The sequence below is a fragment of the Pollachius pollachius genome (genome assembly GCF_949987615.1).
Source record: "Pollachius pollachius genome assembly, chromosome: 11".
Taxonomy (NCBI): domain Eukaryota; kingdom Metazoa; phylum Chordata; class Actinopteri; order Gadiformes; family Gadidae; genus Pollachius; species Pollachius pollachius.
This window is the reverse complement of record NC_136944.1, coordinates 9,966,578-9,993,574: the sequence shown is the minus strand read 5'-3', so window position 1 is coordinate 9,993,574 and position 26,997 is coordinate 9,966,578. Positions and strand designations below refer to the sequence as shown.

Sequence of the window (26,997 nt, the reverse complement as noted above, 5' to 3'; positions counted from 1 at the left end):
CGTGAGCAGGAACAGTGAGCATGACCTGTGACCTTCCAGGGTTTACATCCCCTCCCCCCCTCCGCCCCCACCCAGAGCTGTACCTACAGGTCATGCTGTCCTCCGAGTTTTCATCATGGTGTCACAGCATGGAAGCCAGAGTGTTGTTTCACTCTGATACCAGCTCACCTCCTTGTTAGGCAAGCATGCACATGCACGCGCCCACCTCTCTCCTTCTCCGCATTTTTCCCTCATTCAATACAGACAGAGACACACAAAACACACATATATTGTGTGTGCATGTCAATATAGTGGGTTTATTTGTTATTCCTCAGACTTTGTGCGGCGCCCTTTAGTGTAAGAGGGCAGCTATATCCAATGAAAGTTATTATTATTATTATTATTCTGTGTTATCATTTTCAGTGAACTCACCGTGGACTGTGCCTGGGCTCTGTACTGGGCCTCCATCTTGGCCAGCCTCTGGTTGGTGTCGTCCAGCAGCTCCTGGATGCTCTGCGTGTGTTTCTTCTGGAGCACAAACTTCTCCTGCTCCAAGCCTGCAGCCGCCGCGTGGAGCTGGAGGGGCCACAGGGTTAAGGTTGGGGTGGGGGGGGGGCAGTGAACCGTCAAGTGTTATTATCTTTAACAATCCCTGCAAGTGACTTTAGATAAAAGGGTCTCAATAATACATTGTGTATGCCTTTGATCAAACGTCAAAGAAAGAAAAACAAAGGAGTCACTGGTAAAGGTATAAAGTATTTACTCATAGATAACTTTTCCGTAACGCAAATGGTTTCATTGAACTTCCATTAAACTTTTTTGTTATTCATATTATCAAACAGGGCCTGTGTTGGAAAAGGGTATTCTGTTCTGCTGAGTATACTGTGGAAACGCTTTAGTGATTTACTGAAAAAACTAAATGTCTTGCTGCTCTATTTAAGGGAACCCTATGCTTCCCCGTCAAAGTTGCCTGGCCTCTGAACTTTGAACTGTGGTCTGTTGGAACATTTTTTTTGCCATATGTTAAAATATGAACTGAAGATTGAATAAATACGACCAACAGACCTTCTCTGTTATCGGTTCACATAGCATTCCTGTAGCGAATAAACTGGCTAAATCTGTTATGGATGTATACATCTGGACGTTCCTATAGCTATAGCTTCCATCATGAACCGGGAACATCGCGTCTCCTGGATGACTCATCTAGTTTTCCAACTCCATCTTCTCCTTATTATGCGTTTCATTTTGCACGTCTGTTTCGTATCGTCTGTTTCATTACACGTATAAATGACTCTGAACACAGGGGCAAGAGGCCTTTTTCAAGGGCAACTCAAGTTAATTACCTCTGAGAAAAATCATTGCTTGAGTATTTCTTCTTATCACAGGCTCAGTGATCCAGCACAAATGACTACACATTTGATTAGGATCTTATTAAGCTTCAGTGCATGGCTAGAAAAATATTGCGGATGGGGGGGTGTGGGGCAGTGAGTGAAAAATAAATAAAATGTATCGAGTAGACGAAGCATTAATTTTGCAGGAATGAAGAACCATACCGACTTTGCCAAGACTTCACAGAAGAAATATTTTCTTTCGTAAAAAAAACTACAGGAGAGTCTGCTTGCAGCGAAGTCGGTGTGTCTACGTGAGCTAGTGTGTGCGTGTGTGTGGTGTGTGTGTGTGTGTGTGCATTTCATGCAATCAAACAGATCTTCCTCTAGCTCAGGGGCCTCGTACCTTCTTCTCCCACTCGTTGTGCAGGGAGCTGGAGCTCTGATCCGACATCTTCTTCAGCTCCGCAATCTGCTTCTCTTTGCTCTCGCGGATGACCTGGGACTCCCGCAGCACGCTTTCAACTGTTGGGTGGTGAGGAGAACGCACCCATGGGCACCAGAACACACACACACACACAGTCATACCTTGCCCGGAGGTGTACATTTTTACACAGGCAGACACGCACAGAAGTCTGTTTTTGCACACACTTATTCTATCGCAACCTGTATCTATTGCAACTTGTATTTTGTAAGTATTAAAGGTGAACCAGATCTAGAGTGTATATTTACTAATACATAATACTTAATGTTAATATTACGACTAATCAACATCTTTATAAAGGTAAGGAGGTAGTAATAGTGGAGTAGAATGGTAGTGAACATGGTTGATCATGAGCTGCCTTTACAATCAAACCAACACATAATAATTACTATTACTATGGGGTAAACTAAAGTATGTGTTACAGTAGGCAGCAAAGTATTATGCACATGCAATTGTAATAACGTACAAGTTATGTAGCAATAAGTTCTCCCTCCATCTCCCTCATTGTAAGTCATTTTGATAAAAGTTGCCTGATAGACCAAATAAGAAACCGACAGTAACCGTCAGAGTTGTGGACTCGAGTCACATGACTTGGACTCGAGTCAGACTCGAGTCATAAATTTGATGACTTTAGACTCGACTTGACAAAATCTTAAAAGACTTGCAACTCGACTTGGACTTTAACATCAGTGACTCGTGATTTCACTTGAACTTGACCCTTTTGACTTGAAAAGACTTGCTACTTTCCTCGAACCCAAAGATTAAAAAGTATGTTCACACGACACTGATCGCTCTTTCTCCCTTTGCACCTGTGTGCATCTGTGTGCGTGATTCACGCAGCGTGAAGTGTGTATGGCAAGACATCCAATCAAATTAGATCCACGTTGTTTCGACCTGACAGCATCCAACCAATCAAAGTACGAGACAACCAATAAAGAGGAACAAACTAAACGCGCGCAACAGTAGGCAAAAATGATACCAAAGGTAGTTTTGTTTGCAGAGACTGAGCAACCTGTGCTTCTTGTTGATGAAGAGGAAGAGGACCTTGGAGAAGGAGAAGGGCTGTTTGCTGCATACCATAAGAGGCAGAAGAAGGATGTTGGGGGCTCTCCAGCACTACAGCTAAGTCACTACCTAGACATAGCCGATGGACAGAATGCCCTTTTGTTCTGGGCACTGAACATGAAGACTCTTCCTTCACTCTTCCGAGTGGCCATCAGAGTGTTAGCAGTGCCTGCCTCTTGTGCACCAGTGGAGCGAGTTTTCAGCCATGGTGGCATCATTCTACGCCCCCATCGTCCACAAATGACTGACAGACTTTTGGCCAATTTGATCTTTTGCATATGCAATGCAGCATAGGGCCCTGGCATAGAAAAGCACAATTCTGTTCATTGTTATGTTCATGACACTTCCAATCCAGTCCCCTTCCAATCTCTCTCTCTCTCGCTCTCTCTCTCACACACACACACACACGCACACACTCACACACACTCACTCTCTCTCACACACATACACACACACACTCTCACTTTCTCTCTCACTCTCTCTCTCACACACACACACTCACTCACACACCCAATCTATCTCTCGCTCTCTCACTCACTCTCTCTCACACACACACACTCTCACACACACACACACTCTCTCTCCCTCTCACACACACACACACACACACTCTCTCTCTCACACACTCAAACACACACTCACTCTCACAGACACACACACACAATCTCTCTTTCTCTCTCTCACACACACACACACACACACTCTCTCACATACACACTCACTCACTCACTCTCACACACACTCACTCACACACACACACACTCACTTTCTCTCTCACTCTCTCACCCACACACTCTCTCACTCTCTCACACACACACACTCACTCACACACACACAATCTATCTCTCGCTCTCTCTCTCACTCACTCTCTCTCACACACACACTCTCTCTCTCACTCTCACACACACACAACACACACACACATACACACACACTCTCTCTCTCTCTCACACACTCTCAAACACACACTCACTCACTCTCACACACACAATCTATCTCTCTTTCTCTCTCTCTCTCACACACACACACAGTCTCACACGCACACACAGTCTCTCTCTCACACACACACACACACACACCAGTCACACACCTATGGATGCATGCCAATTGATTATCAAGGGAGCAACCTGAACTGATAGAGGCATGAATGTATTTCATGTAGATTATTTAATTTAATTTTATTGAATTTTATTTTTAATTTATTTAATTTTGAGTGTGAGGATATTTTTTATAAAGTGGTGACATGGTTGAGTCAAATGAGTGTTTGAACAATGTTCTTGCAAAAAAAGGTTTAATAAATATATACAAATCTTAAAGGCATACATGATCTGTTTAAATATTATTTCTCTGTTGTTAAAAGGACTCGAAACGACTCGAAACTCAAACGATAGGACTTGGGACTCGACTTGAGACTTGTCGGTCTTGACTTGGGACTTGACTCGGGACTTGCCTGTCTTGACTCGGGACTTGACTCGGGACTTGAAGGCAAAGACTTGAGACTAACTTGTGACTTGCAAAACAATGACTTGGTCCCACCTCTGGTAACCGTACACATAAACAATAATAATAAACATAACTATAAAAAGCAAAGAAAGAAAGTGTACGGCAAGTACTGAATGAGAACCTATTAAAATATCTAAAGAATGTAGAGTGTGTCTGATTTTAAGATGAAAGATGTACCGTTTCTGTAAGAATGTGCAAACAATGGACCTTGGAATGTGCAGATGTTGGAAGCATGAAGTATAACAATATGTACAATGCGCAAGGAATAGAGTCTAGAGAAATGTGCGTTAATGTGATGCACTGAGACAGGTGTGGGGAATCAACAAAGGGGTAACGTTTATCTATGGGGTTATCCATAGTGTCTATGAGAGTAGTGCCAATTGTAATGGTAGGGAAAAGTAATGGCCTACCACTCGGCTATTTTGAAAAAAGCTCTGAAGCGATTCAAACATATATGAAAGTATGAATAGGAAAGGAGAAAGGAGGTGCGTAATCCAAAAATAGTTTTGAGAATGTAAAACAATGTAGCATAGCCCAGCTGGCTAATATCACGGCACACTTCCGGGGCGTCCCTAAGCAATCCTGGTGGGCTTTTTACTGCAAGTGTTCAGAGACACAAGTGTAAACATCCCTCTCTGGGTTACCCCTGCGAGGAGCTGACCTCTCACCTTTCTTCTCCAGCTTGCGGATCATCTCCTCTGAGCCCTTCTGCTTGGCCCGGTATGACGCCTTCAACTCCTCAATCTCACCATTCTTTCTGTCCAGAATCTGGGGCAGACAAAGACGAGGTTACTTAAAGGAGAACTTCACCCCGTGGAGACATGAATCTGTATTGAAAGGTGATCATATATGTGGTCGAATAGCAACATCAATTTCAAATTTTGTGCCTTTTTGACCGAGAAAAGGCAGACAGTGACTTTTTGGCGCATGCAGATTGAAGACGACAACTCCCACAATGCCAATCAGCGTTCACTCCCTGAGGGACGTAACATAACAGCCAATCAGCGTTCACTCCCTGCAGTCCAGCGTGAACAGCAGCATAGAGGAGAAGTTATTGTTGCTGTTTGCGGACTCCCGGAGCTCTATATCGAAATAATATAATATTATATAATATATAGGTATCTATATAATATATAATATATAATATAATATCACGGCCAAAAGCTGTGTGCGCCTCCAGATGATATTATGAATTTAAGACTGCGTCGGGCTCTCGGAGGTCTCTGGTACATCCAAAACAAGTAAAGACTCGTAGTGGGGTTATCTTGGCCAGAGCTTGCACGGGTTCGGGTACCCGACGGGTGACCCGCACAATTTAGACTAAACGGGTGAATAATAATGTACTGTGTCGGACACGGGTGCTGGTCGGGTCGGACGCCTGAACAGCGCAGGTCAGTCGTGGGTTTTGCGATGGCGAGCGAGACTTCTCCGGTGCTGAAGATGTTATTCAGAAGCAGAGGAGTGAACTAAAACCGTCCACAGTGGATGATGTGCTTTTTTTGCACAGCAATCTAAAGCACCACTCCAAAGACCAGATAGTGTAATCAGGCCCGGCGCTTCATATACGTAGTGTAGGCAGAGGGCGTAGGGCACCAAGTACCTTGGGGGGCACCAAAAATTAAGGTTTCTTAAAAAAAAAAAATAATAATAATAATAATAATAATTATTACATTATTGAATTACAGAAATATCTAAATTAGTAATGAAGAGGCCCACCTCTTACCCGTGCATTGATTCACGGCCATGGGGGAGAAGGAATTGGGGGAAGAAACGTTGGCTTTAACTCTCTGAAGACCAGATTGAACTGCGACTTCAGATTGATGTGGAAGGACCAGACGTGGGAGAACCCGACGCAGTCGTTTATACATAATATCGTCTAGAGGCACACACAGCTTTTGGCCGTGATATTTTATAATATATTATAGATGTCTATATATTATATTATATCATTTAGATATAGAGCTCCAGGTCTCCCGCCGGAGCACCCAGAGCGTTCTAGAATATCTTATAGAACACGGCCAAAAGCTGTGTGATGATGATATTACGAATAAACGACTGTGTCTCTGGTGCTACATCATTGCTTCTTTAGCGCTCGTGTGATCTACCGGTCACACGGTAACGTCAAAATCCATACCGCAGCGCAAATTCCCACCGGTGTACTCTCTATACTGTTTATACCATACACCCCTAAGTCCCGCCCACTGATCTGTAATAGGTCTGTATCGTCAGTGGGTCCCAACACCCTAGGCGGATGAGAGGCCCCCCCCCCTTACACTTCCTGCTTTAAATGGCGCAAAAATCGTAATTTTGCATAATTTAAAGCAGGAAGTGTTAGAGGTAGATACGGATCTCTTCCATCTCAGAGGAAAATGATTGATCGATGCAAGACCATTCAAAAATATGACTGGGTTTCTAGCGATACAAAGCTTAATGCAAATGGGTGAAGTGTCCCTGCGCTTCCCCAAAAAATAAATAACACAAAGACACTGGACCAGCGCTTCAGGAATTCAAATCTTTTAGAATAAAAATGGTATCAAACTAGTATCCAGCTGGAATTGTATTGTAAGAAAAATAACCAGCTATTACCATTTGTTTGAACGCACACACATTTTAGGCAATTATTGAGCAATGTGGTTTTGTTCGCCCCAAGACACTGTTTAACATTCCTAATTTTATAAAACGTTCCACATTTTCTGAAGAGATATTGAGAGAAAGAGGCGGCAGCAAATAGGATGCGTGTGTGGGGGGAAACTTTGGCATCCATATGGATAGCTTTGCTGCTCCTATCGCTTAGCTAATTGCTAATTGCATGAAACGCTAACACCTGTGTAGGTGTGATGAGGTAATTGCCTCTGGCGGCTGCAACCAGCTGTGTCTAATTAGCTCAATTAGGCCATGCAGCCTTGGCGCTAATATAAACAGCGGAACAGCATCCTTGCTGAAAGAACGGTGGCCAAACAGCAGTCACACTCAATATACTTCCGACACGCCATGTCTTACGCCTGGTGGTGGAGCTCGGTTTGATTTGCTGTGCTTGTCTTCATTCTTAAGTTAAAAGGAAATATTTTGCACTAAGTCGTTTTTAAATTTGTATCGCGGAAGAGTCACATTTTTTGCGGTTGTTAAGCTTATAGAAGTGAAGGTGCTCATGTATTGGAAAGACCCTTTGTGGAAACCCTTTAGGTTTCTTCAAAGTGAAGGACGACTGTAATGAGCATCCGGCCAGTGGAATGGTCAGAAAGAGGTTTGAATCCTGTCAATTTAAAGTTTGTTCAGCATAGTAGTAGACTTGGGGCAGCCCCTTGTTCTAACTCCAGATTGTTTGGACACAAAATACATTTGACTGAAAAATACAATTATACAGAAAAGTGAAAAAATCATCTACAGTACATGTCATTGGGAGAGTCGGCGAGTACACATTCATAGCCCTTGCCAAATAACACTGTTTTAGTCTGGAAACAAGCGCCTGGGACGATCATCCACACAGGGTGTCTGAAAGGTAACAGGTTACCGAGCACTCTGTTGCTACGCGTGCTCTGCTGGTGTACGAGTGCGCTGGGACATAAGATGAAAGGGGTAACATAAAAGGAGCCTAAAAAGTGCATTAAGGCAACCTATATTCCCCAAGAGAATTGAAAGTGAAAGCATGGACATCCTGATGAAGGACAGTGCGCTTTCTTTAGGCGCGACAAGAATGGCGAACTAAAGCGCAATGTCAGACAAGGGGTCGGGCGAGATTGCACTTTGAGCTTGGAAATGACACCCTCATTTAAGGCTTTTACAAGACATCGTGATAGGGATGCTAGCCTGGCTAAACATATTCTCCTTGACTAATATCTTGGTGTTTAAAGGAATATAAAGAACTTGGTTGGGGGAAGGAAAACGGATACATCCCAGGAATATGTGTACAATGTTAGAATTCCTGAGTGCTTTCAATGTCCTTTGATAAGCAAAATGTAATAGTATTTACAGAAGCAAGCAGTCAACACTGCTCCAATGACCCTTTCCTATTGCATTCGGTTACATTAAATACCAGTAACCTGGTTTCCATGCGTACATTGTCTTCATAGTTAGTTTAAATATAACAACTCAAAAAAGCTGTTTTTTGAGTTGCTGAAATTCTAGTCAACAAAGACAGGAGCAAAGAGATATATATATATATATATATACATCAACAAAACACAAGATCAATGATCCATATTCATTAGCATACAATACTAGCATTAGTATTCTCATTAGCTTCTCTATGTCACGCAAGTGGACAATGACCTCTCCAGTAGCCATACATTATTTATTAGAGATCTAATTAAGACTCGTTTAGTCACCTTTAGCGATGTGCTCTAATGAGCGTGTGTTGGAAGATGGTCCATTAGAGGGACAGCGCTTTAGAAGCCATTAAAAAAGTCACTGGGCAAAACACAAAAAAGAAAAGTAAGGAAAATGGAATCCGACAGGGCTCACAATCTGTGCGCAATTAGCGCAATTTCCCGGCGCTGACACGGCCGTTACAGAGACGCTGTCACCCTGTCTCATGTCAAACATAAAGAAGCGCCGGACAGTTCAAAAGAGGGAAAATTGGAGTGTTTTCAACTTTATTAAAAGCTTCTGTCGCTACAGAACAAGCGGGGAGGGTGACGTTGGGGGGGGGGCGCTGCTTGAAGGACTTGACAAATCCCAGGTGCTTCATCTTCTACTAAACTGATAGGCTCCAACTGGGGAAAATAAGTACACAAAGAGAGACTGCTATTTTAACCAGCTGACGAAGACCTTTGAAGGCTTCTGGGAAGGTTGATGCAGAACATATATATATATATATATATATATATATATATATATAGTGCAATACAAATTATACCAAGACATTTTCACTCCTTTTTTTATAGCATAACCGGATGCAAATACACCCTTTCAAATTGATAATGAAACCTGACTCTCTTTCAACCAAATGAAACTCATTTGTACGTGTTTTTCATACTTCATTTTTGAAAGGACTTTTGGTCTCTTTTGAAACGTCTTACTTTTTGGACGTCTGAGTCATGTCTCTGCTGCATCCTGAGCTTCTCCTCCTGATGTTTGGCCTCCAACACTTTGATTTTCATCTCCACCTGGAAGCAACGAGAAACCGATGATGGATATCGCCGTGACATAAAGCTGTAGAAAAGCTCTCCCTTCTTGCCGCAGTTGTGTTGGCTGGAGTTATTTACAGGCAGGAGACTGTATTTAAAAGTACACAATAACTCACTCAGTTAAAATTAAAATACTTTTCAGAGGAAGCCGTTTATTTAGAGGAAACAAACGGCTGAAAGAAAACATGCCATTTGTGAAGAAGGTTGAACACCCACACACTTGCCTATATACACAGGGAGACAAATGTGTGTGTGTGTGTGTGTGTGTGTGTGTGTGTGTGTGCGTGCGTGTATGTGCGTGTGTGTGTGAGTGATTTTATCAGTGGTCATTGTATTTTTTAATTGCTCTCTCTTCATTCTAGAGGCTCAAAAGTTGGACCACTTCATTTTGCTTGGAGGTGCATGCATCAATATTCACACATTCAAGAAAATATAAATAATATTATTAAATTCAGCTTCATTTCTATTTTTCTAATTTTAAACCAGGTTAAGTATTTGCATTAAACTAAGGCTCATATTTTCCATCACACAGGACTACCAAAAACACTGAGACACGTATAGTTTAAAACATTAGACAACAGAAAAGGATTGATTTTTGCCCAACCAAAAACTGTTTTAAAAAGCGTAACTCTTAAAGACAGGTATTTCAAGAAAGATGGATGCATATCTTCTATGCTTGTATTGTCTTCCTAGTGCATTAACACGGTGGGAAAGGAAATTCCCACCGCAAACAGAACCATGGATGGGCATTGTCGGGGGAAAGACCCGGAGTTGGGCCGTGTCAAAATGAGTTGATTCATTACTGGCCGTACCCTTTGATGTTGACACACGTGTCTCCGGCAGCCATAAATATTTAGCTTTCTTTTTCGAACCAAGTGTTGTGTGACAATGCGTTTCCTTTCCCGGCTTATACGTATTCCGTGGGTGTCTAAACATACGCATGTCTATCGGTGGCCAAATCCCCGAAACCCGTTGTCCTTAAAGCAATTAAGGAGTAAATCTGTGAGTCATAGCCGTCAATTGGTGGGGCAACAGAGCTATTTAAGTGGCCTGCGTCCATCGCTTACCGGAGCAGGAAGAATATCAGCTTACAGATATGAGGGGCTAGTGGGGATCACCGCTAAGCCTATTGAAAGTACATCCGTTGGAAGCTGGAAACTAGGAATGAAAACAGCCCAATTTGGCATGCTAACTTCCATCAGCATCCAGAGCACCACCTCGTTATCCCACTTCAAACCCCATCGCCAGGCTCCATCTCTACCTACAACAAAGCCCTGCCTGCGTTTGTCTCTCTCGCTCTCTCTCTTTGTTCCCTCGTTTCTTTCCTGATTTACCGCCATTTCTTGTGCAATCGAGGGGGTTACCACGGGAGACCTGTCAAGAGCGTGCAAGAAAAAAGGCAAGGGGAGAGAGAGTATGACGGAGAGAGGGTGAGAGAGCGAGGGAGTGAGAGAGAGAGAAAGAAAGAGGAAAAAAAAGGGAGACAGAGAGGAAAACCGGAAGAGGGAGCAAAATGATTGAAGTGACGAGAGAGGGAAAAAAGGTTGAGAGACTATTCCGTCGGTGAGAGAGAGAAAGTGAGGGAGAGAGAGAGACAAGATAGAGAGAAAGAGAGAGAGTAGAATAAAAACAACCGAAAAAAACGCGGGGTGTCTCTTTCTCATCACCTCTTCAAATGTTCCTCTGAGAAAGTTTGTCAAACTAGATCAGGGGCGATTGAAACTTGTTTATAAAAGGCGTCGGCAAAGGAAGGAAGGGGGTTAAGAAAAGGAGCGGTGCACACCTAAAGGCTTCCAGAGAAGCTTTCAATCAGCCCGGCTGGGTGGCATAGCTTGTGTTTCCTTACCCTCTCTTCTTCTGAGCTACACCGAACATTGTTAGATGCCATGTTTTTTGACGCTTGGCACTTGGGAAGGAAGGGTTTGGAGTGAGTGAGTGAGTGAGTGAGTGACTGAGTGACTGAGTGACTGACTGAGTGAGTGCGTATGCATATGTGCATGTAAGTGAACATGTAAGAGCGATAATGGATCAAGCAAAAGGAAGAATAAAGCTGAAAACAATATAAATATGGGGTAGAATTCCTCAGGGATTTGCGCTTGCAAATTGTCTTAAAACTGTTTGGGCTCCACAAGGTTGCCTCTGTGCGTCAGATCACTCTGTTACATTAACAACTATGATTTTGTGTTGCATTCATCCCCTGTGAACACAGGGCGCATCTATCTTCAGCGGTCTGCCATCTACTGACCACTAGCCAATGGCAGATTTCTCATCTGGGGAAGTAAATAAACGTTACGCTACTTTACGTTGCTATCCCCAACCCCTATTGCGCTCCAGCACAGCAAGCACACCCCTCTTAATAACCCATGTACTTAGCTTTAAATGGAGATAGAGCTGCTTTAGCGGCAGAGTGTCTATGGAATACAAACACACGTCTCATTCACACCAATGATGAGGGATTCCCTGGAGGGGAATGGACGAGCCATCTCGAGAACCTAAGCTGCTGCGCTCTCGCCTTTTAAGCATCCAGGCCATGCTCCATCTGCGTGCTTTGTAAGACTATCAAACACGATGAGGCCTGGCCCCTCTTAATCACAGGCCAACGACTCCCAGAGAGCCAGAGATTGCATCATTAAGGCGAGAGAGGGCGAGGGAGAGGGAGAGAGGAAGAGAGGGAGAGGTCTCAAAGTCAGAGGTTTGTCCAAGCAATCTGTTCATTAGTGGGAGATAGTGGGAGAAGGGGAGATCTGCCACATTGTGCCCATTCTGGGGCATGCAGGGGCTTAGGGGAAGAAGAAGAAACTTTGAAGAATCCACACACACACACACACACACACACACACACACACACACACACACACACACACACACACACACACACACACACACACACACACACAGTGCTCTGATCAGTCTGCAGCAGTCTGCTTGATTCACTGTTACTCAATCTGACCAGCCTGTAAATTAAACCCTCTCCAATAAACTCCCCAAATGAGGACCCACCCAACGTTACACCGGTAAGTGTGACGCATGCCTACGCACCGGCAGGGTGGCTGAAAAAAATGATAAGCAGGACAATGACCCTTGCATGAAGTATGCATTTCCAAGAAGTTTCAAAGCACATGAATAAACATACTGTATGAGCAGAGTGTTCATGATAGGGGTTTGTGGCTTTAGCATTCATGAACTTGAGTCGTTTGTGAGCCAGCGAGGGCTTAATGACATGTGATCCGGATCATTCCTCAACCCGGACTAAACCTCCGGCTAGGCTTTTGACAGGAAGTGGGGTGACTGTCACATCCTGGACCGGGTCAAGGCAAAAATGCAAGGTGAGGTTCCATGATGCCATAGAAAGGCTTAACGCACCTGCTGAGGATTACATTATTCATTGTGTGTGTGTGTGTGTGTGTGTGGGGGGGGGGGGGGGGGGGGGGACTCGGTGTGTGTGTGTGTGTGTAAGAGAAGTTTAGAAACCTTGAGGGAAGCTAAAGGAATATTTTAAATTAAAACAAACTGAGTAGAGATTTAAAAAAGAAAAACGATATTCACCATTTTGCATGGGCCAAGGGTGTATTTACACAGTGCCGAGGGTTCTGTTTTGGACACAATGGCTAGGAGAATAGGTAGGAAATTTTGGGTCAATGTCACCATCAAAAAGCTTATTCCAATGAATTCCCTGGTGGCTTCACTGTCACCTCAATGCTGTGCGGTACAACAGGGCTTCTCGATTATGGGAAAAATCATAATCACGATTATTTTGGTCAATATTGAAATCACGATTATTCAAACGATTATTTTTGAGTTTGAAAACATGATGCATTTATTCAGCATGTCTCTCCGAAAAAACACTTTGTAACTGAGAACTTTGAAATTTCGACTTAAAAAATACACAAAATGGTAAAAAAAAAAAAAGTCATATCTAAAATAATGTACATATATGTATCCAGCTGTTCTGCACTTAATATAAAACACTACTTTTTTTTTTTTTTTAAATCGAGTACTCAATCATATTAATTTTGTGATTGTTTGGCGAAATCAAGATTGAAATTCAATGAATCGCCCAGCCCTACGGTACAACATACTATGCATGCGAGCACGTAGTTTTCCATTACACTCACTCAGTCCCACTTGCAGAGAAACATCTAATATACATAATACCAATGCAGAACGCATACCCTGCAGGCAGCCAATCTCTAATAGTTAGCGGGCTATTCCCTTTTATCTCTCTCTCAATGCACTGCGTTTAAGCTAAACGTGGGGCCAGGCTACTTTGGCATGTGTGCAAATGGGGTGGGACAGGCGCACAGGCCCAGAGTATTATCTTCCTAACAACTGTATCTCCTGTATCTCCTGTATCCTCCTCTGTCCGTTATCCTTCTGTTCTCTCCGTCGGTGAAGCTCCTCTAAGTGAATGGAGCTCAGCCTCCCCGGCGGCACCCGGGAAATCCATGGACGTGAGGGCAGAGCCACGCTTTAGTTTAGTGTTTGACTGTGCTAGTAAAGGCAACATGAGGGGCAGGGGGAGGAAGAGGGAAGTGACGGGGCCAGGGTGTGGGTCGGGTGGGGGTATGCGGGCCAGAGGGGACATCAAAGCATGCTTACAGAATGGGATTTGCGGCTTAAAGCCACATAAGGAGAGACCGTCCCCACTGGGAAGAAAGCTCTTGGTTCTTTTTTTTTGTCTTCTGTGAAGCCCCGCAAGCCTCAGCCTTTTAAACAACAAACAAGGATGTGTGTGTTTGTGTGTGCTTATGTGTGTGAGTGTACTTCACTGTGGGGGTGTTTAATATCATGAAAGAGCGAAGGAAGCTTTGACCGTTTGTGTGTGTACAACGAATTGTAAATACCTACGACCAAAACAGAATACCAAGAACACAAATTCCCGTTTCAGTTGAAGGGGGCACTGCTAGTGTCTTTAGTGGGAACCTCATGCTAGTGTACTTGAACACTCTTAAAACAAGCAGCATATAGGACTTTGGAGAACATCGAGGCTACAAATTAAACTTTTCAGTTGGAAGGGACACGGATACCGCGTTCAAGACAAAACGGGAAAAATAAATTTCAAAAATTCCAAAAATAATTTCTAATCATTAATTCCCTTTATATATTTTTTTTCTTCTTTTTTTTGACATGCAGTCAAAGCTGCTTTTTAATCTATTTATAGCTACACTGTTATTTCCCCAAATATAATCAGCAGATTCTGAACAACAAGACATCCCGCGTTATGATGTACTAATGACGATCTGGTCAGCACTGTTTTGTTTTTTTATATTTATATATATTTTTTATTTTCTTAAACAACAAAACAAAACAACCACAAACCTCATATACATACTGTTTATCACAAGATAACAAACTCACAGGACATAACAAAACAATACACAGTACAACGCGATCCATAATATTCAATTAATTAATTTAATTGCCCAGTTTCTCCAATACAGTCTTATAAAGATCCAGGGTCCTTCATCCCCAAGGTCAAGTTCATTGAGGTTCTGATGTTGCCTGTTCCATTGACAGGAGATCCATAAAGTGCTTTAACCAATTGTCAATGTTGAAGCAATTGGGTTTATGTATTTTCAAATTCATCATAATAATTTGTTTCACTGACCAAATAGGCTAAAGCTATGATGCGTTGAGTAAGAGTTGACTCAATATTTTCTACTGTACTGCCTAAAGTTATTTAATACCTATTAATGATAATGGCCGCTATATTTTATGTTGTTGCGGAAGTTGAAGTTGAGTCGGAGTTCTGAAATTATACCTGAATTTCCAATCTTTTTCTTTTTTTTCCAGACTTTTGTGGGTTTTTTTTGTTCTGAGTTTTCTTTAACGCAGTATGATATATTACTTTAGTGTTAACCTCATGCTAGTTTATGTGAAAACAAGTCTAACATTATTAGCAGTGAGTCACTTTATCGGGATGTACCTCTTTGTCCTGTATGTGCAGCGGGCCTGTTTCATCAAGATATGTGCCGTTCCCACTAATGGTCGACTTGAACATCTGGAGTGATGGAGCAATCTGGAGGACGGAGAGAAATATATGAGGATGACACAGAATGGGAGGGAGGAAGAGAGAGATCGGCATCATGCAACTCTAATCCAATCAGTGTAATGTGCCTTCCTTTTGACGCCTACTCACGGCACATTCAGGGTATGCAGTCACTAAAGCTAGCTTTACCCTGGGGGTCCCTGTGTGCCCCTCACTTGGTTCACATCTAACAGTGAACCTGTCAAAAGATATGAGAACACATGAAAAATACATGAAACGGCAAGAGTCTCGAAAAACAGCACTCTGTCTAGACTACAAGGACACCAGAACTTACCGGCGACGGGGCGATGGGCCTCTCACGCAAATACCTGGGGTTTTCGATCTGAAACAAGACAAACATGCACACACGCACGCACACACACGCACACACACACAGACCACTCTGTCACTCTCGCACTTCAGATTTCTTCTTTCCTTCCTTCCTTCTGCTGGACCCAGACTCCAGCAGCTCCTAAGCTGGGCCATCCATTTGTCATAAACAATGCAAGTGATAACTTCAAAGACACGGCGTCTCCCTCTCTTTTCCCTCAGCTCTCCAACTGTTTACAGGAAGAGACCAACTTGGGCCACTTGAAGGCATTCTGTGGAGTTCTCCCTGTGGGTGTGTGTGTGTGTGTGTGTGTGTGCATCTGCTCCACTTCCGCTCTGTGTCTGCCCCCCGTCGCACCCCTTTGTCCCTGGCCTTCGCCACCACTTAGGGGAAAGGAAGGGTGCTAATCTGCAAGCTATCCCTGGTTTGTTTACCAGTCGGAGACAGAGACAAATGTGACCCCACGACCAGGCGCCCTATCCTTTCTGAGTAGAGCGAAAACGAAAAATAGCAAGGGGCCAGACGCCAGCGCGATTTACAAATACATCGGTGGGAATTGGTGCTGGCGTGGGGCACGGTCTTCCTGGGGCCTGCTGCGATGCACCACAAGGGGTGGGGAGGGGGAGTGGATGACAGCGACGATGGCGCATGGTAAAGAGACGCCGCCATGGATCTCTTCCAAAAAATGGGTGAGGAGGATGAGGAGGTGCAGACTTTTTTTTTTCTGCTGCCATCCTTTTTTTATCCTCTCTGAGAAAATAACTATCTTAAAGCGTTGGCGAGGTGGCTTATCCCACAGTGAATCGGGCACGTCCTCAAACAACCCCAGAGCTAAGGACCAAAATATCCACCGCTGTACTGTACAGGAATCGCCACGCGCCACACACACACACACACACACACACACACACACACACACACACACACACACACACACACACACACTCACACCTACACGAGTGCAGTTATGGTGGCAGGAGGGGGGGTTGAGTGGGAGTGTGTGACTGATCAAAGCCGCCCTACGGCCCTCATATGACGGTGTAGCAGAAGGTGAAAAAGGGTTTTTTGTTTTTTTTTCTCTCTCTGCTTGTGCAGCATGTTGACATCATCCCTTTTAGGCGGAAGCAGTGGCATGCCCACTTCAGCGGGATCATGTTCACGTCTACTGCCCCCCCCCCCCCCCCCCCCCCCAGACATCCAGACTACGTGTGTTTACGCAGCCCTTTTCACAGCGTGACACAACAGAGTGTCGATGTATCTCGTGCTGTATAGCCGGGCTTAATTGCACACTTAAAAGCTCTCAAATTTGGCATTGGCGACGCAATATATATTTATCTCTCCGTCAAATACAGAGCACCACAGAGGAAGAATGGCGTTGCTATGTATAGCTGTGGACAGCCATTCATCAGGTTTGATTGATCGGGGTCTGCTGGGTACCGGGCAGGAGACAGAGTGCCGTTGCACAATGCTGGCATGGATGGACACTCCAACGTAGATGCATGGAAGAGTATTTCCCTGTATAAATGCTTTTTTTATTTGTATTTTCCCTCTGGGTAGAACACCCAGTGTGTGTGTTTATGTGACTGTTTGTGTCTGTGTGTGTTTCTGTGTCTATATGTGCGTGAGCGCGTGTGTGTATATGTGCATGCATGTGGGTGCGAATGTATGTCTAAATGTGTGTACGTGTGTGCGCCTACTGAGATCTGTTGTCTTCGTCCTTCATCCGTAAAGGAACTATTTAGACTGAACAATTACTAACCCCTCTGTTCCTGTTCCTCATCAGTCATCACAGTAGAAATCAAGCAAGCATAGAACGCCTCGCTGATGTCTAAAGCACAGCAGAGTTCAAGAGGGAATGATGGTCGCCCCTGCTAGTATTCAGTTCTGCTGTGTGTGTGCGTTGGTTTTTTGTGCACATGTGTATGATTGCAGGTGTGTAGAAACAACTGTTGAGATGCTTTTGTGCGAGTGTGTGTGTGTGTAGGGGGGGGGATAGCGTTGCTAAGCGCTGCCTCTTATCAGTGTCTCGGTGGCAAACTGTGAGCATGGAAGTGTGCACACACACACATCTCAGATTACCTCAGCTCACCCCAGCATGGACTATAGAGAGAGAGAGAGGAAAGGGAGAGAGGGGGAAGAGAGACCAGAGAGGAAGGGAACGAGACAGCAGAGGCGAGAGAGAGAAGGCGGGGGAAGATAATAAAGGTAATAAAGATAGAAAGAGCATTTTCTCACTCCATTTTTCACCATCCAATTCTCCCAATAGTAATAAAATGAACGTTTTTAAAGCTAAGAACAAACTGACTCAAAGAGGGAGGGTGGGAGGGTGGAATGCAATAGAGAGCATATGAAAAAGATTGCAAAAGATAGCGAGAGACATAAACCAGACTATGAGAGAGAGAGAGAGATTTCCACATCACACCTGCTGGGACTTATTCCACTTATTGTAAATGGGACTTGCTGGGTCTTATTCACAATGATGGACCCACTCCCCACACACAACCATAGTGAGTTCCTCTGAGACCCTCTGCCTATAGTAGTCATGGAGATTCTCAGGTAAGCTAAAGGCCCCTGGATATCCGGGGACTCGCCTGCACACCCACCCCTAGGTTCCAGCTGTTGAGCCGGGCCTCAAGGTCACTGTCATCTGGGGATGCGTACGGCTTCGACCCACCGTCCACCTGGGGAAACAGAAAGCCAACACAGCGGAATTTGACTCATATTTTTATGATCTCACTGTGTAAAGTTGCATTTATTTATTTTATGGATGACTGTAATCAATACTTGGATTTTGGTTGCTTCGCTGAGTGATGAATTGGAAACAGACGAGGGCCTTGTAAACCGCACACACAAGGTCACATGAGGCGTAAATGTGAAAGAACATTTTCATGTTCATGGAGGAAAGGATTTATTTACTGGCAGTGATACAGGGACCCACCCAAGAGATTAGAACAAGACCTCCCTCCGTAAACCTGGTTAACCCAGCCCACCCCCCCGCAATCACACAAACGCATGCACGCACTAACACACACACACACATATGCCCCTCCCATACACTCCCTATCACTGTACACCCCCTACACCACTACCCCAGATGTTTTGCAGTTCCACATCATTTCTGCCAGTAAATTCCAAAGGAGGGTCATAGCCTCACTTTTTCACTTTCAAGCCCCCCCACCCAAGCGGTCCGCCTGCATATGGCCTCTTTATGTGTCTGTTTCTTTGTTTGTAAAAGATCAGTTTGCCTAGATTTTAGGCTGGGGCTAGGAGAAGTGGTAGGGGTGGGATTTGGGGTGTAGGGACAGAGGAAATATCGAATAAAGTCCAGAGAGGGCAATAGTGAAGGGTTCTGCTGATGTTGCAGAGAGTGATTAGGCTCATCTGGGATCCAGCAGTCCTACTATGTTATAGAGGAACTCCTCGGGGGAGAAGGCACAGAGCCTGGAGCGGAGACTACAAACTGCAAGGGGCGAAGTTAGACCTTGCATCTTTTTCTGTTTCATTACAGAGATTTACATAGAATCTTTTGGATGAGGAAGGGGATTTTAATAAGTGTGTGGCCAGTGTACACTGTGCTGATTTGAAAGCCTTACAGATACTTTCTAAGTTTACTGCTGCTGGCCGGGTTTGTGTTCAACAAAAACACTTACAGGTCCGTACATCCAACATCATGATTGGGCAAAACAATTATGAAACAAAAGAAAGTTAAACGCCCCCTTTCACCCGGATTTGAGCTTGTCTGCCATATGACATTAGATATGCATCCAAAATAAGTCTTTTGATTTTAAGCTTCAGTCTGATTTGTGAGAATAGGATCAGGTGAACGGTGGAATAGGTGGACGTAGCCTCACGGAAACTGCAACAATGCAGATCACTGGGTGCAATATGGAAAGATTCAATACTGTAACCCTTTCCCAACTGTGGTTGATCAGGAGGGCTTTAAGGGCCCGAGGGGCCTCAAGCTTGTTCAAACCGCTTCAGCAGTATTCCTTGGTCAAAGTGGTGGGAGCTTAACTTCTTATCATCAATACTGATAAGAGAGCGGCTCAAAGATGGATGTTTTGATGAGAAGAAAGTTTTGACTTATCGCACTGCTTTTATGGGAGCAGGCAGTTGCACTCTTTTTGCTGCTTTCATGTATGAGGTCATTGGAATCTTCCAGGAACGGGTTTATGAGCTATCTGTTCTGGTGTCACACACGCACACGCACGCACACGCACACACACACGCAGGAGGAGGTTCATCTTAATGTGATCCTGTCTAGCTCAACTGGTAGATGTTAACACTGCCAGGGTCAGGGGTTCAATTCCCAATGGGGCCACTCAAGCCAAGAATGAATGCACTCCTGGTATTGTAAGGAGCTTTGAATGAAAAGGTCCATCAAATGGCTTTTTTGTTTTTAGCATTATACTCTCCTATTAAAGCAACTCTAAATGTGGTGCTGTATCTGCAGGATTGCTACTATAATTACTGTAATTTGTCTGTGTGGATATAATAATATGTTCCTTTATATAGCACCTTTCAAAAGCAGGCATCACAAAGTGCCATAAAAAAAGCTAGTAAAATATAGAGCAACAGATACCTTGCAAAAGTACAAAACAATCCCGAGAACAAATTGAACATACGCAGATCCCAACCGATCTTCAGTTGCTTTCTGAATTTTTCCATGGATCTTGAGTCCAATGGGAGAGAGCTCCAAAGCACAGTTTCCTTCATTGTGAGTCTGGAGTAAAGAACCACCAGCAAACCCTGATCAGACAACCTCAAATTCCCACTGGAATATCGAGTGTGCAGAGGCTCTTTAATGTGGGCAGGTGCCTGACCGATGGAAAGGCTCCTGTAATCATACACCATTTTTTTCTTCAAACCTATGACATCATGAACCAACTTGTGTATCTGATCCACTACGCCAGTCAGCCGGTCAGTCAGTCTGTCGGTCAGTAAGCCAGTCTCACCATGCCGGTGTGTTCTCTTCTGGGGGACTGGTCGAGAGGACTGGACGCCATTCTTCGGCATGGGGTCTTCTCGTCATACGGCCACCTTCTGAAAGGAAAGGGTTCAAAGCGGAAGGTTAGACTTAGATTGAGAAGGAAAGAAAGGGGGGGGGGGTCATGGTGAGAGAAAGTGAATAGAGTGAGAGAGAGAGAGAGAGAGAGAGAGAGAGAGAGATTTTGACTGCAGTCCGTGCTCACAGACATGTTTGCGTTTCTCCTCTGTGTGTATTTATGGATGTCAAGTGCAGCAAGCTTGCCCTGGGCAACACACGCACATCCAACCTGGCAACCCTTTTACCTTGCTTTCACTTGGGCATTTCATCCTGTCCGTATGATGATTAACCTGTTTCATTCGTCTGCGTCTCCATATGCCTTGCTTGGGCATACCAATCTCATTTTGGGATCCTTCCAGTGAATGTGTGTCTTGGTTGGCAGTGTGTTCATGCTAAGTAGTGCATCGTGAATCATGCATCGTCAAGCAACTAGTTCCTTTGGTTTCATCCTAACACCATACCACTAATAGCAATACAATCTATATTCCTGAGCTCGGAGTGGAATGTATAGATAAAATGGAAATGAGGAAACAATTTACCAACTCTTTCTCTTCACCATGGCTTCAGGATACCAATGAAATCTTTATAATTATTGGTCCATATATATGTATACTGGAATGTATAAACAAATGACAAATTATATTGTAATTTTATAATATATTATCTATATATGTAAATAAGCAGAAAGGGGCGGAGCTCCTTTCAAGAGGAAACGTGCAGCATCACTATGCAAAGTATCACCATGTAAAATGATCAAATACTGTATATTTTAATATCATAACCTTTTAACATGACATTTGCTTCCAATGTGCCGCTTCTCGGGAAGGCCACTGGGAGATATCCAGCCCACAACCAAACTTACTTGGAATAAGGACCAAACTGAAACTCTATTACATTATATAGGTCAAAGTCACAACAGTGGCAGCGACCGCTGGGTAATCGCAACAGTGGAGAGAAGCCGTGATCCGAGTACAACTGTTGTCAGGGGAGACAAAGAGTATCAACGGTGGATTTGGTTTGTTGATGAGGCAAGTTTGCATTCCATACATGCAACATTCTTCACATCCTTCAATCATTCCTGTGTTCATGCCGACTCTTTCCACTTTGGTAAGTTGTTATGTTAACATGCACATGCCTACACACACACACACTCATGCATGTATACTCAGACAGCCGTGAAACCTGCACGATGTGAGAGCAAAGCAGTGCAATCTAGGGCCTCAAAGTCAACAGGTGGATGGAGATAATTGAATCAGATGTGTCTGGGGCCCAGAGATCAAAGAGGTGGCAAGCTACGGCTACAGCTACACACACACGCGCGCGCACGCACACCCTCACAGACACATACTCAGAAAATAAGACACACGCATTTGAACACACACACACACACACACACACACACACACACACACACACACACACACACACACACACACACACACACACACACACACACACAAAGAGAAGCACACACACACACATAAGAAGCCATTGCAGCCTTGCTTAGATTAGAGCAGCCTGACACTTGCAGCAGCCGTCTGACCTCCAGGTGCAGGGCCACGGGGGCTCCAGGGGGGCCCTGCGTGGCAGAGAATCTGCACCCTCCAGTGGTGCAGTCTGACCCTGGGGCCACAATCATCCATCCGCCCAACCCTCACCCACCCTCCTCCCACAGCACCCTATACAGCTGGATGCCAGACAGGTACAGGACCACTCATTCTGGTTGAGAAACATAGAAGGATTTTAGATTTTTCAAAGGTGGGAGGTTGATGGTTGGGGCTCCAGAATCTTGCAACCTTAATATCCCACTTTTAGCCAAAAGCTGAGACAAAAAGTAATGTGTGTGAGAAATTGTGTGTGTGTGTGTGTGTGTGTGTGTGTGTGTGTGTGTGTGTGTGTGTGTGTGTTTGTCTGGGAAAAGGAAACTGTGTGTACCAAAAGGCAAAAACAAAAAAATCCACGCAGAGGGAGAGAAAATAAAGCCAGAGCCAAACACAGTCTTTGTAGTCGGCGTCTGAAAGCACTCAGTAATCTTTAGCAGTGAACCTGACCCCATGCTGATTAGCCAGTCAACACACACGGTTTACATCAAGAACACTCCCTCTCTCTCTCTCTCTCTCCCTCCCTTTCTTCCTTATCCGCCCCCCCCTCGGCCTCATCCCCTCTTCATCCCCTGTAGCCTCTCCATATAAACACACACTCCCCCAAAACAGAGGCATACAGATAAATACCAACCCCCCCCCACATGCACATTCCCCCTGACTGACCCACACAAATACCCACACACACACACATACTACCCCCTCCCCTCCTCGGAGTCCTGTGCATCGAAACCATCGGCGTGGTAGCTATGTTTGACAGCGGAGATGCACACAATTCCTAAGAATCAGGGGGAGGCGTGTCGGTATGAGGGTACATACACACCCAAGAGGTTCAGTCCAATCCCCCCCCCCCCCCCCCACACACACACACCATGTGGAGCTAGATGCACTTTTCCCCACAGTGTTCCTCTTGTTGGAATCCCTGGTCTGGCTTGGTGGGTGTCGCCATCTAGTGGCTAAATATGTAACTGCAGTACAAGCAGCAGATACTACTCACTCAAGAGCGCATTGGAGCTAATGAGGGCCAGACCTCCCGTAACCCACCCCAAGACCCAATGCAGCCCCCTCCCCCGTCTACTCAACCCAAGCCAATCTTAACATCAAAACCTTTGCCCTCAGATCTCTGCACTTGATTTAGGGACTAGAACAATGTTCCACAAGCTCAAAGACACAGCCTTCTCATCACCTGACTAATGGCGAGAGAGGGCGAGAGAGAGAGAGAGAGAGAGAGAGAGAGAGAGAGAGCGAGAGAGAGAGAGAGAGAGAGAGAGAGAGAGAGAGAGAGAGAGAGAGAGAGAGATCAAACAGTGTCGGATCACAGGGAGAAGGAGCCTGTCGAGATGGCTGACGTTTAATCTCGTCTAAATGAGAGAGACACATGAAAGGAGGCCTGCAAGCCACCAGCTAATTTACTCCATCACGACGTGGGCCCTGTGATGCGAGAGTTGGTCTTTTCATGGTCTTATCCCAATCAAGGCGCACCACGACATGATTGTTGCTCAACGGCCTGCACACAGCCAAACCAATAAGACCTCTAACAGTTGTTGAAGCCTGAGATGTGCATGTTATTGCATGTGGAAAACATATGGTTACGGGCTTGAAGTCAATCACTCATCAGAGTGATCAGAAATATATATATCACGTATAAACTCTACGCAGTGTCAACAATATCTCTTTTGTTCTTGTTATATAAGAATTTCAAAGCGATAATGGTTCATATACATTATATGCAACAATGAATATTGGACATGGCCTGCAGGGTGATGGGGTTTGCAACCACAGTAGATTATAAGGCAGTGTTTTAAGCACATTTCCTGCCTTTTCTCTATTCATTCAGACCAATGAATGTTTCAAGCTATTGAGCTCTAAGTGGTCTCTCCATTCTAATTTGCACCTAAATCCGGGAGCCATCACTAATGATGTCACTTTGTTAACTGTAGTAGTCAGACTGGATGTATCACCTGGCCAGAGGAGCCTAGTAAGCACTGTTAGTGAGAGGGAGAGAGAGAAAGAGAGAGAGAGATTGATGATATCATAGTCTTACATTCAATGAATATACACATGTCATAGATTAATTATATTTTGAGCTATTATAATTTAGTACCTTATGTTGTATTTTATCTAACTTTTGTTCTTGTTCTGGAAATAAAGCCTTTAGAGTCCATAGAGAGAGAGAGAGAGAGAGAGAGAGAGAGAGAGAGAGAGAGAGAGAGAGAGAGAGAGACAGAGAGAGAGAGAGAGAGAGAGGGAGCTCCTCATTATGTAAATGTTCATTTAGAGTCCATAGAGAGAGAGAGAGAGAGAGAGAGAGAGAGAGAGAGAGAGAGAGAGAGAGAGAGAGAGAGACACAGAGAGAGAGAGAGAGAGAGAGAGAGAGAGAGAGACAGAGAGAGAGAGAGAGAGAGAAAGAGAGAGAGAGAGAGAGGGGGGGGGGGGCTCCTCATTATGTAAATGTTCATTTATTTTGTATGTATTAATTTAAACAGAATGAAATGACTACAATATATTTCCATGTAACCCTAATATAATATAACAGCTAATGGGAGATCAAGATCATAACTTAATAACATTTATTCATATTAGGCGACATTGAAAAGATAGAATCTGCATAATGTAAATGCATTTGCAAAAACAAATGGAACATAGCACAGTATAAGAATACAAATATTCAATTCAACTTCACTTTTTTTTTTTCCAAAGTTTCAATTAACCAAAATCTACATTGTAGTAGGTAATATCTTAGTCCATCAATATGCCAAAAAAAACATTTTCAAGAGGTTGATGACTTTAAAGTTTAAGCTGCAAAAAGTAAAGTCTAAAGTCGAGTCAAGTCCCGAATAAAAAAACTAAAACAGACAATACACTTGAGGAGCCAGTGAACCCAAAACCATTTTTTTGTAATTTAAACTAGTCATTTGTCTTATATGATCATAAACATAGTAATCTATGCCATTTTTTCACTGTTACTGAAATAAGTCGTGAGTGTAAAGAAAAAAGGGGTACAATTCTATATTTTCTCCCAAAAACACTGTGTGACGATGCAGTCTCTTTTCGTGACGTCTGAGAACCTATTCCGGGGTAGTCTGACGTCACGATCAGGGGGCTTCGGTGGCGCGGTTTGTGTGGACGCGTGGAGCTCTGTCTGGGCAGCGGTTGACTGCGGTGTCTGTGTCCGAGTGAGGGTTGCGCTTTTCAGACACTTAATGTAACGCCATGGTGTGTATGGATGGTGGAGCTCCATCTGAGCAACGATTTATTTAATGTCCGTGTGTCCAAGTGAGGGTTAGGCTTTCCGGACACATACACTATAACGCTAGTGTGTTGTGGATTTCATATACAACATCGCTCATTATAACATTCATAACAGTAACACGATCTGTGCTAAAAGAGTGTCATGAAGTTGGGTCAAAATGGGTCATAACCTTAGGGATAACACACCATCTCTTTCCTAAAACTCTCCAAAAACACATTTGCTTAAATCACATGGTGTTCGAAGGCCATCTGAAACAGTGGGTTCACTGGCTCTTTTGTGGGGCCGTTTGTGGGGTTTTCTATCAGTGTGTGCATATGTTTAATGAAGGTTTAAGGTACCTGGAGTGAGTGGCAGAGGTGGGGGAGGAAGACCTCCTGGTCCTGTCGCATCCACGGTGGCCGAGCTCTCCTGCCACCCAATCAGGAAGCGGCGCCACCTCCTGTACCGCCGGCCCGCTGGCGCCCAGGGGCTCGTCCAAGTAGATCGCCTGCACGCATCGGGACAAGGAGTCAGGAACACATCAGGTAGGAGTCCTGGTTCATTTGCCATTTCATCACTTAGTTGATGTTTGTATTCAAAGGAATGTATTTAGAAACAGCTCTTTCCGTCTATCTGTCTATCTATTTAAGATAATCGGCATGTGTGCTGACATGTGGCATGTGTGCACCCCAAATTAATTACCACACTGTACCCATTTCATTCTAGGTCATCCTCGTTTTGTTTGCTATTGGGTTCATTGTCGTTTTCTGTATTAATTTCACAATAACGTTTCTACTAAATAAATTAGGCATAAAGGCCACATTTTAATCCACCAGAAGAGAGTATGTATAAGTGGCCAAATCTTATGTTATTATAATATATTAAACATGTTCGTTCACATACATATACATCATATAGAATCAGTAACAATATAACTTGGTTGGCGAGCGTTACCATGTAGGTTGGTAGAGTCTTCAGGCAGCCCTGATCCGGCTTGACAGTGAAAGGGGCATCCAGGAGTCCTCTTCTGAGCATGTGCAGAAGCAGGCGAGCGTACATGTTGCGGTTCTTCAGCCCAACTGGTCCTGAGCCACACATGGTCGGGTCACAAAGCTTCCTGATCCACATGGCGCACCGTTGGCGCTCTGGGTCAGAGGGGCAAGGAGACGCTTTGTTGAAGTTAGATGGCTAACAATGTCACACTTTTACACTGTTCATGTTTCTAAGTAGGGCTGTCACTGCTGATACTGGAGTAGAAGTTAGAGTCAATAAA

General features: G+C 44.2%; 1 protein-coding gene across 1 annotated transcript in view; it reads right to left on the bottom strand.

Moving 5' to 3' along the window:
* Positions 1-26,997, bottom strand: part of cep112 (centrosomal protein 112) — a 110,532-nt gene that overhangs the window by 82,345 nt on the left and 1,190 nt on the right. Inside the window, exons 3-12 of the mRNA XM_079747190.1 lie at positions 26,679-26,869; positions 26,084-26,232; positions 20,800-20,887; positions 18,448-18,525; positions 15,809-15,856; positions 15,412-15,504; positions 9,378-9,464; positions 5,028-5,127; positions 1,714-1,832; positions 412-555 (exon numbers count right to left, since the gene is read on the bottom strand). Coding sequence (XP_079603316.1) covers positions 412-555; positions 1,714-1,832; positions 5,028-5,127; positions 9,378-9,464; positions 15,412-15,504; positions 15,809-15,856; positions 18,448-18,525; positions 20,800-20,887; positions 26,084-26,232; positions 26,679-26,869 — 1,097 coding nt within the window. The remainder of the gene's footprint in view (positions 1-411; positions 556-1,713; positions 1,833-5,027; positions 5,128-9,377; positions 9,465-15,411; positions 15,505-15,808; positions 15,857-18,447; positions 18,526-20,799; positions 20,888-26,083; positions 26,233-26,678; positions 26,870-26,997) is intronic.